The following is a 12,705-nucleotide window of genomic DNA, read 5'->3' as shown; positions in this document are numbered from 1 at the left end:
GTCCTGGGATCGAGCCCCGCATCAGGCTCCCTGCTCAGCGGAGAACCCGCTTCTCCCTCTCCCTCTGCTTGCTGCTCTGCCTACTTGTGGTCTCTGTCAAATAAATAAATAAATAAAATATTTTTTTAAAAACTACATACACACCCAGTCATAGTACTCATTTTCTAAAGCTCCTCCTAACACAGAGATACACAACAAAGTGTCCGGATGGGGCCTGGGGGAGCAGGACGGGGACGCTGACCCAGACCCCAGGGACAGTTGTGGGGGTGACTGCCAGCCTTCTGCCCCAAGGTCTGAAAACCAATGCAACAGAAAGGCCAGCGGCTCAGGCGCTCCCTGCACGACCCTCTGTGCATGGACACACTGGCCATCCCTTGTGGGTCCCAGGAGGGAGGCCTGAGCGCTGGGATGGGGCACATTGGCACAGACAGCCCCCAACCCTGCCAGTGCAGGGGCCCTGCCTCCAGTCGACTCTGCCTGGAGAGGGCAGGCCCCCCAAGCTGGGCCCCAGAGGCACCAGGAAGCTCAGCAGGGACAGCAGCAGGCAGGCTGGGGCCTGCTGGAAGATGTGGAACTAAGTGCACACGCACGTGTGTGTGTGTGTGTGTGTGTGTGTGTGTATGGTGCTTGGGCTCCACCTGACACACGGCCATGAACTGCGGCCCATCCCCAGGGTCTGGAGAGCAGAGGGCACGCAGAAGGGCAGAACGCATAAACATTAGAGTGAATGTCACCAGTTTGGGTTAAGATAGTTCCAGCAGGTTCGTCCAGTCTGATGAGTGAGTCAGTCACTGGCTTGCCCCCGAGATAAGTAAGAGAGGGGCCTGGACAGGAGATAGGGCTGGAGTGATAAGACCAGGTCCAAGGGTCCTAACCCAATAAGGTGCTGATATCCCCCAAGGGGTCAACCCCTGTAGGGACCTGCCTTCACCCCCTGTAATCCATTCTCCAGACTGCAGCCAGAGGGACGTCTGTAAGACACAACAGTGCCCCTGTCCCCACCCCGCCACACTCCCCACTGCCGAAAGGTTAGATCAGAGTCCTATCTGAGGCCTCCCTGCCCGCTCCGGTCACACCCCAAACTCCTCACCAAGTCTCCTTCATCCCCATCCCGGGAGCTCTGCACGTGCCGTTCCCTTCCCCTGGCACACCCTTCCCCACTTTTTACTGCATCCTGTTGGGTTGTCCTGTTGCATTTGACAGAAAACTCAACCAAACTAGCTTACACAGAAAAGAAAGTAATGACAGAAAATTCAAAGGCCACTGTGACGGCAGGCCTGGCGGGGCTCGGGGCCCAAGCACTGCCATCAGGACATTTGTCACCTTTGACAGTGCTGGCTTCGGTCTCAGCTTTCCCCTGCAGCGACGTGGGGGCAGCGGCTCCAGGCCTGAGGGCCCTTCAATGGCCACTCCCCCTACAGTCCCACCTCAAGCCACTCCTCCTTCCACGCAAAGTGGATGAGGGGCTCACTGCCCACAGCACCACCCACTGGGAAGATGTCCCCTCTCCACTGTCTTTCAAGGTCACTTCTGGATGTGGCTGTCACGCAGGTGCCGTTCATTTCCAACCTGCACCTGTACGGAGCTGACCCTTCATTAACCAAGCTCTGGCATCGTCTTCCTCTTCCAGCTGGTTCTAGAGAAACCTCCACCTGGCAAAAGGGGATAGGCTTGGTACAACAGCCCTGGGCGACCCAGGAGTGTATACCACCTGCTCATGAAGCCCCCTCATGCCTCCGGTCCTGCTCAGGCTCGATCCTGGACCTGTTTCCATCTTACGATGGACCGTGATGGATGCGTCCAACTCTAGGACTTGGGGGGTCTGGCGGACGCAGCTTGGAGTGGGTGGCTGTAGATGCACAGCCACATGGCGCCCGTGGTCAAGTGTGTGGTCTCCACGAGGGCCCAGCAACACACCACAGGCCGTTTCTCAAGCGGTGGAGGGCATGGCCTTGCTCTAGCACCCCAGGGGCCCGCACTGCGAATCCCCCCTCCCCGGGGCTTGCCATGAGCTCCCCTTCAGGGCTGTGTGTGTCTAGCCCAAGTAGCAAGCCTGCCTGCATCGCGACCTACACCCGCTGCGGACCTCTTTCCCGCTCCAGCCCCACTCCAAGCTGGCAGCTTCTGGGACAACTTAGAATCAGCCATCATTTGTGTCCAGGCCACAAAGCGCCACTTTGTCAGTGAGTAGGCTCTATCCCCTGGGTTCCTTGCCAGGACACGGTGTTAAACCCCGTGTCCCCAAAAAAGTGCCCCCGAGTCAGTGAAGTCATGTTTATCCAGACCCTCATTCCGGCTGTGCTGGTCCAGCACCCTCAAGATCCATCTCGGGGAGCTCCCCTGGCTCTCGTCATCACCTGCCAGATCATTGCTGCAATTCTTGGGTGTAGAGTCTCTTTCCTTCTTTATCAAGCCCAGCACACCTCTTGCCAGCTTATGCTGGGCTTTAGCCCTAGTTATGGGCCTCGCAGCCAGGAGAGGAGGCTCGAGCAGCACCCAAGGGGCACCTGGGGCCCTGCAGGGTAGTGGCAAGCCTCCTCTGCGTCTCCAGATGTTCCCCTCCATTTTCATGGTCTCAGGTGTCTCACCCTGGGGCCCTTACGTTCCCATGACTGACCCTGGCTGAGCAGCAAATGTCCCTGGAGCTCCGTGACTCCCACAGTCAAGCAGGTCTTCGGCCTGCCCTCAGGCGTTTCTGCCCTTCCCCTGCAGGAGACAGGTGCCTCTGTAAGCTGCCACTGAAGGGCTCTGCCCCGCCCTCAGCCACTACCTGCTAACAACCCCAGAGCTCTCACTGTCTCTCTGCAAGTCAGCGCAACTTAGCGGTAACCACGCACTTCTGTGTCTTTGTAAGCATTGGTCCCTCGTATTTTTCAACTGCGTGCCTCACCACCTCTGCTGTAGCATCCCCTCCGCTGGGACAACCCGCTCCGGGTGAATCCGGGTGAAATCGTTAGCGACTGTGCTGCCACCTGGGGCCAGGCACCGTGTGCGCCCCAACCACCAACCAGCTCCACTACAGACTCTGGACTCCAAAGGCGCAGGCGAGCCTCCCTGTTGGGTGATCCTTCCGGGGGGATTGTCACACATCGAGACTGGGAGGAGGCAATGCCATCCGGGACTCCACGGTGAGAGCGTAACTGGAAACCACATTTGGACCCTCCTGGATTCTGCCCTACGTGTCTCTTCCCTTGGCTGATTTTGATCTGTATCCTTTTCTGTAATAACTGTAAAAATACGTAAGACACCTTCTTCAGTTCTGTGAGTCTAGAGAACTACTGAATCTGAGGGTGGTCACGGGACCTCAGAGTTTGCAGCCAGTTGATCTGACGTGTGCCTGCGGTGTAGACGGGCACAGTGGCCGAAGCTAACGTCCCTTCCAAAGGTGGAAGAACTGGAGTACAGACCGAGAGAAAGGGAGTTGTAGCTGAGGGTAAAGAAATGGGTGGGTTATGCAATGAGACAAACCCGATATTCTATTTATCCGGCATTACATTAACATCTTGGGAGAGGCTTGGAGGAAGAGATGATATGGTCTCTTAGCTCGATGATACCAGATGGGGGGAAGCCAGGCCCTCCCGACGCTGCCTTTGGAACCTGACAAGGTTGAATGGAAGGTGCAAACCTGCGCGGGCCACCCCAGGAGACATTTAGTCATACAAGAGACAATGGGCTGGACGAGGTGCTAATGACAGCATGGGACCCAGTCTTATTCTCCAGGTGACCCCCACCTGCTGCGGCATTGTGGGTGGGTTTCCATGCTGACACCGATGGCCATGGCCTTGAGTAAGTTGCAGCACTGAGCTCCAGCCTCCTCAGGATGCACTACTGCTAGAAAAGCCGGCCTGAGAAAGAACTGGATTTGGCTGGATTTGGCTAACCACTAGCTCATTTCTATGCTAAACAGTCCTGCCCAAGTTTATCATAAGGTACACACAGCAGCACATCAGGAGGTGAAGCAAGTTAATGCTAAACACAGGTGCCCAGATATGATCACTCCACTATCGGAAAGCCTGGGCCAGGGGCCAGGGGGCTGGAATTCAGCTTTAGGACCTAAAGGCAGAGCTGGCCTTTGCCCTCAACTAAGGGAGGTGAGCTCTAGGCCCTTGGAAGGTCCTGACAGGACTGGCTTTGCCTGGGGACGTGGGGCAGTGGACAGTTTAATAATGTGACTGAGGAGGCGGGCTTTGGGACATGCCGTATCAACTCAGACCTGCAGGAGGGACTGGACACTATAGGTCAGTCAGGCTGCAGTATGAGCAAGCTTGAATGAAAGTGCTGGATACTGAAAGCTTCCTGGTTGGTCACACTTTGCACAAACTGTCACCCATCACGCCAGGAAAGGGACACATCCTGGGGACATGCACCCCTCCTTTCTGCCCTATGCACCATTCCCCTTGGATGATTTCAGTTTGTATGCTTTTTATCCTAACAGAACTGTCATCCTAAGTTTGGCGCTTCCCTGAGTTGTTCAGTTAACGAACCTGAGGGTGGTCGTGGGGACCCCCAAGTTTGTGTCTGGCGTCCGGAGTGAGGGCAGTCTTGTAGGGCCTAGTCCCTCAAACTGTGGCTTGCCAAACTCCTTGTAGACATGGAACTCTAGAATCACCGAACCTTAGAACCTCTGAAGTCAGAAGGAAAACTCGTTTTCCAAGAGCCTCCAGGCACCCAGCTGGATGCTGTAGGTATGTTGCTCGTTCTAGTGGCATCGCGGCCCCATGAGGGAAAACTTGTGGACACCCCCCTCCACTGATGAGGCGAATGAAATCCAGGGAGGTGATGTCACTCACTCGAGGTCCCACAGGGAGTAACCCCTGAGCTGGAGGAAGAAGCCAAGCCTGTGTAGGCCAGGGCCAGCTGCCGCCAGCCAGGTGCAGCCCCGTCCCCTGCTGGTGTCCCTAACCTGCCTGTAGACTGGAGGCCCGGTCCCCACTGGTCCCCGCCTGGTGAGCACCAAGCCTGACATCGTTGCTGGCTCCGGTTTTCCCCACAACCAGGGAAATGGAAGAGAGATGGCCAAGGCCGCGAGAAGGAAATCCTGGCTCCTGCTACGTGGCCTTGGGGACGGAGCCAGGGAGGGGCAGGGAGGGGAGAAAAGGCCACGAGACAGAGAGGCCTCCAGGGGAGGCTTACAGCAGGGGCTGGCTCGTTCCTGCTGCTACAAAGTTTTAAATAATCACCACATCTTAAATTGGAAGATTTTACATCAAAATGTAGTCTGGGAGCTTGTCTGGAAGAATGAGAGCATCCCGCCACGCGGGTGCGGGTTTCCAGAAGGCGGGATGGCTGGAGTTGTGTCCTGCCTCCTCCTCCCAGGGCATGCGCTCCCAGTTCACCACCGTCCCCCTCGGGCCCGCTGCACTCTGTGTCCCAGCACCACCCACCAGAGCTGGTGGCACACGCGCACGTTCTACCCACTGTGTCCTGACATGTGCCCCCCCACCCCACCCCACCCAGGTGCGGAGCGTTGTGAGACTGTCCGTTCTAGCCGGGTGCTTCAATGGCGGCTGCTGCCCACCACATTCAGTTCAAGACCCCCAGGGTCACACACTGCCTGCATCGGAAATCCACTGGCTTAGAGAAAGAGTCAAGGGGACCGGCAGCGTGCATGTGGTGGGGGGGCTCAGACTGGGGCCCCGGCGCCGCACCTTCTCAGCCCTCCTGGTCTGTTGCAGCCTCAAAGCCCCAGAAACCTACACGGGGCAGCGAAGGAAAGATGAATTCTCTCAGTCTTCGGGGGCCTGTCCGAGTCCTCTGTCTGACCTGATGTTTTCAGGGCCCAGTGACCAGGACCAGGACTGCAGTCTCCAGATGAAATCCAGAGTGACAAACCCGTGGGGGGCCACCTCTGGGGAGGGAGGAGGAGGCAAAGTTGTAGTAAAATATGAGGAAAGGATCCCAAAGCTAGCACTGTTTACACTGTGATCCCTTCACCCCCAAGAAAAGAACTCCCCGGTGGGGGCTAATGCCTTGAATAAGACATCAAGGACCATCATGATCGACAAATCGGCCTGAGACATGCAGATACCATCATCTAACACAAACACTTTACAAAATAAGGGTTTTTTTCTTTTTTTCATTTTTTTTTACTTTATAACCCTTTGGTACTATTTGAATATATTTTTTGCAATGTGTGCATACTACTTTTATAATTAAAAAACACTCAAAATGATTTTTTTTTTAAAGTAAAGAGCTAATCACAGTGGAATATGAAATGGAATATCAGCTTTGGGGACAGGCCACTCAGTTAAGTCCAAACACCCCAACGTGGTCGCTGGGTTTCCAGTCTTCGGCCCTCTAACTCCACCCACGGAGCACCTACTGTGACCTTGAACTGCCCTCAAAGTCTAGGCACACTTCCTGTTGCTAAGTGCCCTCCTGCGGGGCGGGACACAGGAGAAGCCCAGGAATCCAGGAGGAAATGGGTCAGCAAAATTAAGTTAATTTACAGAGTTATAGTAAAACCCACCACCATAACCCGGCCCCGCATATGCTGCGTTCAGCGACCGCAGAATGGCGAGCGCCTGCAGGTGGCCCAGAGGTTGGCGCGGGGACACCGCAGAGGGATCCTGGGGTTCCGCGGCTGCCGCAGGGCGCTCGGGCAGGCACGTGTGCCTCACAGCGCGAAGGTGGTAAAGAAGATGTGCATCTTGGCCAGGAAGGTGGTGACGGAGCCCTGTCGCCAGAGCTTCATCTCCACGTCCAGGGCGAAGTCCCGGGGCTCGCGCACCAGCCGCTGCAGGTAGACCACGCCCGTGTAGGCATTGAGCGGCCGCGTGCCGAAGTAGCCCTCCTCGTTGCCCTTGGTGATGGTCAGGGAGATGGTGTCGCCCGCGAAGACGGGCACCGGGCTGATGCGGAAGATGTGCGCCGGCACCAGGAGGCCTGTCTGGAAGTTGAGCTGGTAGTAGGTGATGCGCGCCGGCGAGTTCTGGCACTCCATGAAGTCGTGGCACGTGGTGCGCTCGCACTTCCTGTGGGGGGCACGGGGGACGTGGTCAGCGGGCCCGGGGCGGGGGGGGTGCGGGGGGGGCGCTCCCACCCCTGACGGCCACCAGGCCCGGACATGGCGCAGGCCTCAGCGGCAGGCTCAGGGCCAAGTGGCCCGGCTCCGTCGCCAGCTCTATTCTGCTAAGTCGCCTTAACTCTCTGGGTCTCAGTTTCCTCATCTGTGAGGTGGGATAATAGCCTGTGGTCTCACCCGTTGGTTGGGGTGAGTTAATGGGCATGCAGGGCTTCACACGGCGCCTGGGACGCTGTGTTAGCAGCCCTTAGCCACACGTTCCTCCCTGTCTTCTTCCTTCCTCCCTTCATTCTGACCCGCCTTCCTCCGTTTTGTTTTCACCTGCACACTTCCCATTTGCACAGATTCCCTGGGCATGGTGTTTTGATTGTTTCACCATTTTCCAAATTCCTTTTCTTCCATGACTGACTCTCCTTTGGAGCTGTCTCCGTTTCTGACTCAGGGTGGCCTGCCCTGTCCCAGGGGAAGCCTCTCTGAGTACCAGGGCCGCTGGCCCACCTGGAGCTCCAAGTCACCCCCTCCCTAGGAAGCCTCGAGACTCGGCCATGCTACAGGACAATGACAATGAGGAGGGAACCTCCACCAAATCCCACAGGGGGTCTAAGAGCTTGATTTCTGAGCACAGCATCAATCTGTCCCTTCTTGGCTCTCAGAGCCACTGTCACCCCTACCTCATTAAGTCACTCTCCACAAGTTCACTGATTCCAAAATGGACGCTGCTTAGGCGTCAGGGCTCAGCAGCTCTAGAGGATCCTCTGAGCAGAGTCCCCACCTGGTGTACCACGGCAGCACAGGGCCACACGGGTGCCACGACGACAACCATGCCACCAGCAACGAGTGGAAGTGACACGGTGCTTACGTCACGCCATGCACCGTGCCAAGCCCATGCATCCCTTTACTCATCTCGTGCGCACACCCACCCCAGGCTGGTGCTGCTCTCACCCCCATGTTCCAGACGGGGCAGCTAAGACCCAGAGAAGGGAGGACCTGTCCAGGTCACCTAGACACACTCCCCTAAATGTCCCGACATGCATGCACATGGACGTCAGAGGGTATGTGACAGTGAAACAGGGCAATGTGCCACAGGGCAGCCATGAGGTAGAAGCAGCAAGCCGGGCCCAGCTGAGCACATGTGTGACCGCAGAGTCACCAGCACCTCGTGCCAGCGTAAAAGGGAAGGTGAGCGCCCTCCGAGGCCGTCACATCCAGCTGGGGGCAGGGGCAAGAGCTTTTGCTTGACCCACTTTTGTTATGGAAATATTTTTATAAGCACGTGTCCCATTTGCAATTATAAAAACATGAGTATGGAAAATACCTTACAAAGTAAAATAAAGTGGAAGACAACTGAATTATAGGAAACACGAAAGTGCTTTATGAAAAAGTATGTTTAGTAAAGGACAGGAAATACGGCAAAATGCCAAGAAGTGATCAGTAAGAAGTGTGGTCACCGGTCTGTAGGATGGTCCTGGGTGTCCCACCTCCTGGTGGCCACACCTTGTGTGGTCAGGGTATCCTCAGGGTACCCCCCACCTCTCGCAGTGCTGGACTGTGTGCCCGTGACACAGTGTGTCACTTCTAACGTTAGGTTAGGTTACAAAGGACTGTCACCTGCTCTCCTGATGACCCATGCCAGGGAAGCCACATCACCAGCAGCCTCACGGAGAGGCCCCCATGGCAAGGAGCCTGCTGCCCAGAGCCACGTGGCTGAGTGACAGGGTCCTGCAGCCCCACTCGAGCCTTCAGATGACATGTCTCCAGGAGACTTGAAGCCAGAACCACCCAGCTAAGCTGCTCCCAGCTTCCTGACCCTCCAAACCACAGGGGGATAATAACTGGTTGTCATGGAAAGGTGCTACGTGTTGGGATAACGTGTTACACAACAATCGCTAGCTAGTATATTGTGTGTGTGTGCGCGTGGAAGGAGGGAAGGGGATGGAGATTTTCTGTGAGTTGTCTTCCCTTTGTTCCCTTTGCTCTAAGCTTTCTGCAAGGTGCTTTTATTTGTACCCTGTGTGATCAGACCACAGACCCAGCCGTGTGGACCTGTGAAGAGCAGGAGGGGTGAAGACTGGCAGCCCAAGAGGGGTGCAGGGGTCCCTGGCCCAAGGCCGGGCAGGGGTACTCACGTTTCGGAGACCCGGACGTAGTTTGGAGGGCACTCGAAGCGCAGGCAGCGGAAGCTGCCCCGGATGTTATGGCAGGTCTCGGCCTCAGAGCAGTTGTGGGTGCCCAGTGCACACTCGTCCAGGTCTGGGGGGGTAGAAGAGGAGGGTGATGATGGGGACCCCTCAGCTGGGGGCATTCGTCCAAACCACCACAGCCCACGCTGGAGGCCTGGGTCTCAGGGCAGCTGGTCCTGGCTGCAAGCACACAGCTCCCCACCACCCTCCACCACACACACCCACCTTGTCCACTCCACACCCAGCAGCTGAGGACCTCGCTTTAAAATAAATCATCTGTGTCCCCTGAAGGCTTCCCACGCTCCCAGAATAAAAGCCGAGTCCCTTCATGCACACCCCTCTGGCCCTTCTCTGAGCTCCTCTCCTTCCACTTGGACTGCAGCCTGTTGGATGTCTCTGCGCTGCTCCAACGCCCCGATGCCCATCCCACCCCAGGGGCTTTGCACATGCTGTTTCTGCTACTGAAACACTTTCCCCACATCTTCCCATGGCTGGCTTCTTCTCATCTTTTAGGTCTCAGCTCAGGGTCACCCCCTGCAGGACGCCCTCCCTGACCACCCTACAGTGGTCCCCCTCCCATTTTATTCTCCTTCTACTGCCTGTCCTGCTTGGAAACACACGCTACTTCGTATGTCTGTTCTGTGTCCAACCTCCCCTTCCTCAGTGTGAGCTCCAGAAGGGCAGGATGTGTGTCTTTCTTGGTCCCGTGGTGTCCCCAGCAACTAGCGGAGTGCCTGGCACAGAGCAGGTGCCCCACACATACTGCTGGATGGAAGTGTCAGACCCATCACTTGTAAGTACGGACTCTGAGATGCGCAGCTACGAATGCCCCCCAAAGCTGCGCAGACCTGCTCCCACCTCCTGTGCACGCTCACACAGACAGGCATGAGGTTAAGCACGCCCCTATGCTCAAGCATACGCACCCAGGTACACAGAATCACAGACATAAACGGATGCTGACACACACCCACACACACACACAGAGACATATAGGTAAGAATCTGACAGAAGCTCAGAGAAGCAAACTTGGGGCGTGTTCGTGCACAGGCAACCTGCAAGACAAGTAAGATCAAATAAATGGGTTCCACAGACCCTTTCCGTGAAGACTAGCGGCTCAGCTGAGGGAGGCGCCAGGGGCCGTTGCTGGGGTGAGGTGGGGCAGAGCCTATCAGGAGCTTCCCTGGGAGGCTTCTGGTTTCTTGCTCCAATCCTCCACACTGATCCAGTTTAGGGGTTTCTCCTCACTCATTCCTCATACCAGGCCTGTAGGGTGAGGGCCACGGGCCTCCCCAGACACAGGAGGGAACTGAGGCCCAGAGAGGGGCACAGGCTCGCTCAAGTTCACACAGCGGTCAGCAGGCAGCTAGGGCTGGAAGCCAGGGACCCAGTCCCGATGCCACACGGACTCCTTAGAAGAGCAGCGTGACAGGAACGCCAGGAAAGTTGTAACAACAGAAGCCAACTGCATCCCAAGTCTACGCCTGATGTCCATCCGATGCTCGGGGCCCTCTCCGCTCATTAACTCATTTGTCCTCACAACCCCACGAGGCAGGAACGGTGTCACTTCCCATCCTCACATGCTGACTCCAGGCAGTTGGCCACCACCCTCTGTGGCGACAGACCAGCTGACATTCATTCACCTCTCCAAGCCCCCCTCCCTTTCCTCCTCTGCAAACTGGGTCATGATCCCGATTTCCCAGGGTGGCACAGAGGCGAGTGGGAGAAAACAGGGCAGGAGCCAGTGGGGCCAGGATGGGCGCGGTTATTGTCCTGATGGTTCATTAACTGAATCCACATGAAGGGAGGGCCCCTGCTCCTCCCCCTCTGGCCCCAGTGATACTAAGGCTGCCCACACTGGTGAGCAGGAAGTCCTGCCCCTGATCCTGGGCAGGGGTGTGGCGGGAATGGGGAGGGAGCTGCTTCTTGCTGTCTGCCGGCCCAGTGCTGTAGTAGGAGGGAGGAGAGCCAAGGGTCAGCACCCCTGTAGCCTGGCCCCACCATGCTGTCACAGGACTTCCCTATGACCCCAGAGTCCTCGCCCCTTGTGTCTGTGGCGTCCTTATCCCTGGAGCCTCTCTTGGAGAGGTCAGGCCAAAGGGAGAGCTGGACAAGGCCATATCCTCAGGGGTGTCACTGCAGCCCCAGCTGAGACAGCCAAGTGCCACCCACAACCCAGATGGGGGAGGAATAGGGGACAAAGTCAGTGCTCAGATTAATAGCGTTGCTAAGAGCTAGCCCGTTGTGAGTGGACTGCTGATAAGGGCTTTACATATATTCAAAACAAAACAAAGGCAGAATTCAAGGTTATTGTCCGCATGACCTTAACTCCTATTATATCGTATATATACATACGGTATGTATGTTGGCATAACAAGGTACTGGGAAAAGATGCATCCAAGTATCAGCAGAACTTGCCGCTCGGTTCAGTCGAGGGGTTGAGCGTTCAAGAAGCACCTGCTACGCGCTGGACGCTGCCCTGTGTGCTGATGAATGAGGGTCATGGCCCTGCCTGCACGGAGTATGTATTCTAGGAGACACTGCCAAGTCTCAATTCCTTCACGTTTTTCTGTCCCCACTTTTTTTTTTTTTAACCACTGAAGAGGGGCAGGATTTACTGTGACATGTTAACCAGAACCCTCTGTTCTCCCACGGCTGTCCTCCCATCCTCCCATTGGAGCCACGAGACCTCCGTGGTTGGCCTGAGTCAGAACAGGACCACGGAGCACAGAGAGGGCCACCACTTAGCTCTGAAGGTCAGCGGCTGCAGACGTGGGCACCACAGGTGACTCAGGAAGTGGACACGACCAGGCAGAACCACCCTGCCCGCGCTCTGTCCTTGACCACCCTGTGACAGCGCAGAGACTTTTCCAGCAAGACAGTGTGGAGGGGCAGCAAAGGCATCACATGTACCTCGCTCTCGCCTGACCTCCTGATGGGGGCTGCAGCAGGAACTGGAGAGAGGGGACCTGGGCCTCGCGGGGGGGGGCACCCCTGGGAGGAGGATGCAGTGACCAGGGATGGGGGCAAGCACAAGCAGCTGCAGGGGCCACAGCCAGAGATGGGTGCTGAGGGTCAGATGCACCAGGGCCAGTGAGAGCAGCCGTGCACCCGGGCCCAGGGAGCCCTCTCTGGTGGCAACAGAGACGCTGTCAGCTGGCCAGGCAGCCCACAGACCCCAGCGGACATGGGCTGGGGAGAGACCATCCCGGACTCGAACAGGTTTTCAAGAGCAAAGTCACTGCAGGGTCTGACTGGACTTCTGAGAAGGGACCCCACCTGTGTTCTGCCATCAAGTGGAACAGAGCCTTGTTCTCTAAAATGAAATCCTATTCTAGGAACATAAAGCCATGTGTCCCATACAACTCAGCTGATGGAGGGCAAAATCCTTACCTTTGATGGAGCCCATACTTACTCTTTTTTAAACTAAAAAGCAGAGGGCTTTGCAGCCAGGGAGGTCAGCTTCTGTGAGCCTACCAGGCCTCCACGACCATGATTTACCTA

The 12,705-nt window shown here is 56.5% G+C and overlaps 1 protein-coding gene across 3 annotated transcripts in view; it reads right to left on the bottom strand.

The window, feature by feature from the left end:
- Positions 1-6,172: 6,172 nt before the first annotated feature.
- The window catches only part of FBLN2 (fibulin 2), an 85,114-nt gene continuing 78,581 nt past the window's right edge, over positions 6,173-12,705 (bottom strand). For 2 of the 3 annotated variants that reach the window (XM_034998428.1, XM_034998429.1), the window contains 2 exons: positions 9,151-9,274; positions 6,173-6,974 (listed from right to left, as the gene is read on the bottom strand). In XM_034998428.1, the coding sequence (XP_034854319.1) occupies positions 6,617-6,974; positions 9,151-9,274 (482 nt within the window). In that variant the 3' untranslated portion in view covers positions 6,173-6,616. The remainder of the gene's footprint in view (positions 6,975-9,150; positions 9,275-12,705) is intronic. The other variant, XM_034998431.1, reaches the window with a different exon arrangement.

Source organism: Mirounga leonina, unplaced genomic scaffold (assembly GCF_011800145.1).
Source record: "Mirounga leonina isolate KUSES-001 unplaced genomic scaffold, KU_Mleo_1.0 Mir_94, whole genome shotgun sequence".
Classification (NCBI taxonomy): domain Eukaryota; kingdom Metazoa; phylum Chordata; class Mammalia; order Carnivora; family Phocidae; genus Mirounga; species Mirounga leonina.
The sequence above is the reverse complement of the archived record's forward strand: the minus strand, read 5'-3'. Positions and strand labels throughout refer to the sequence as shown.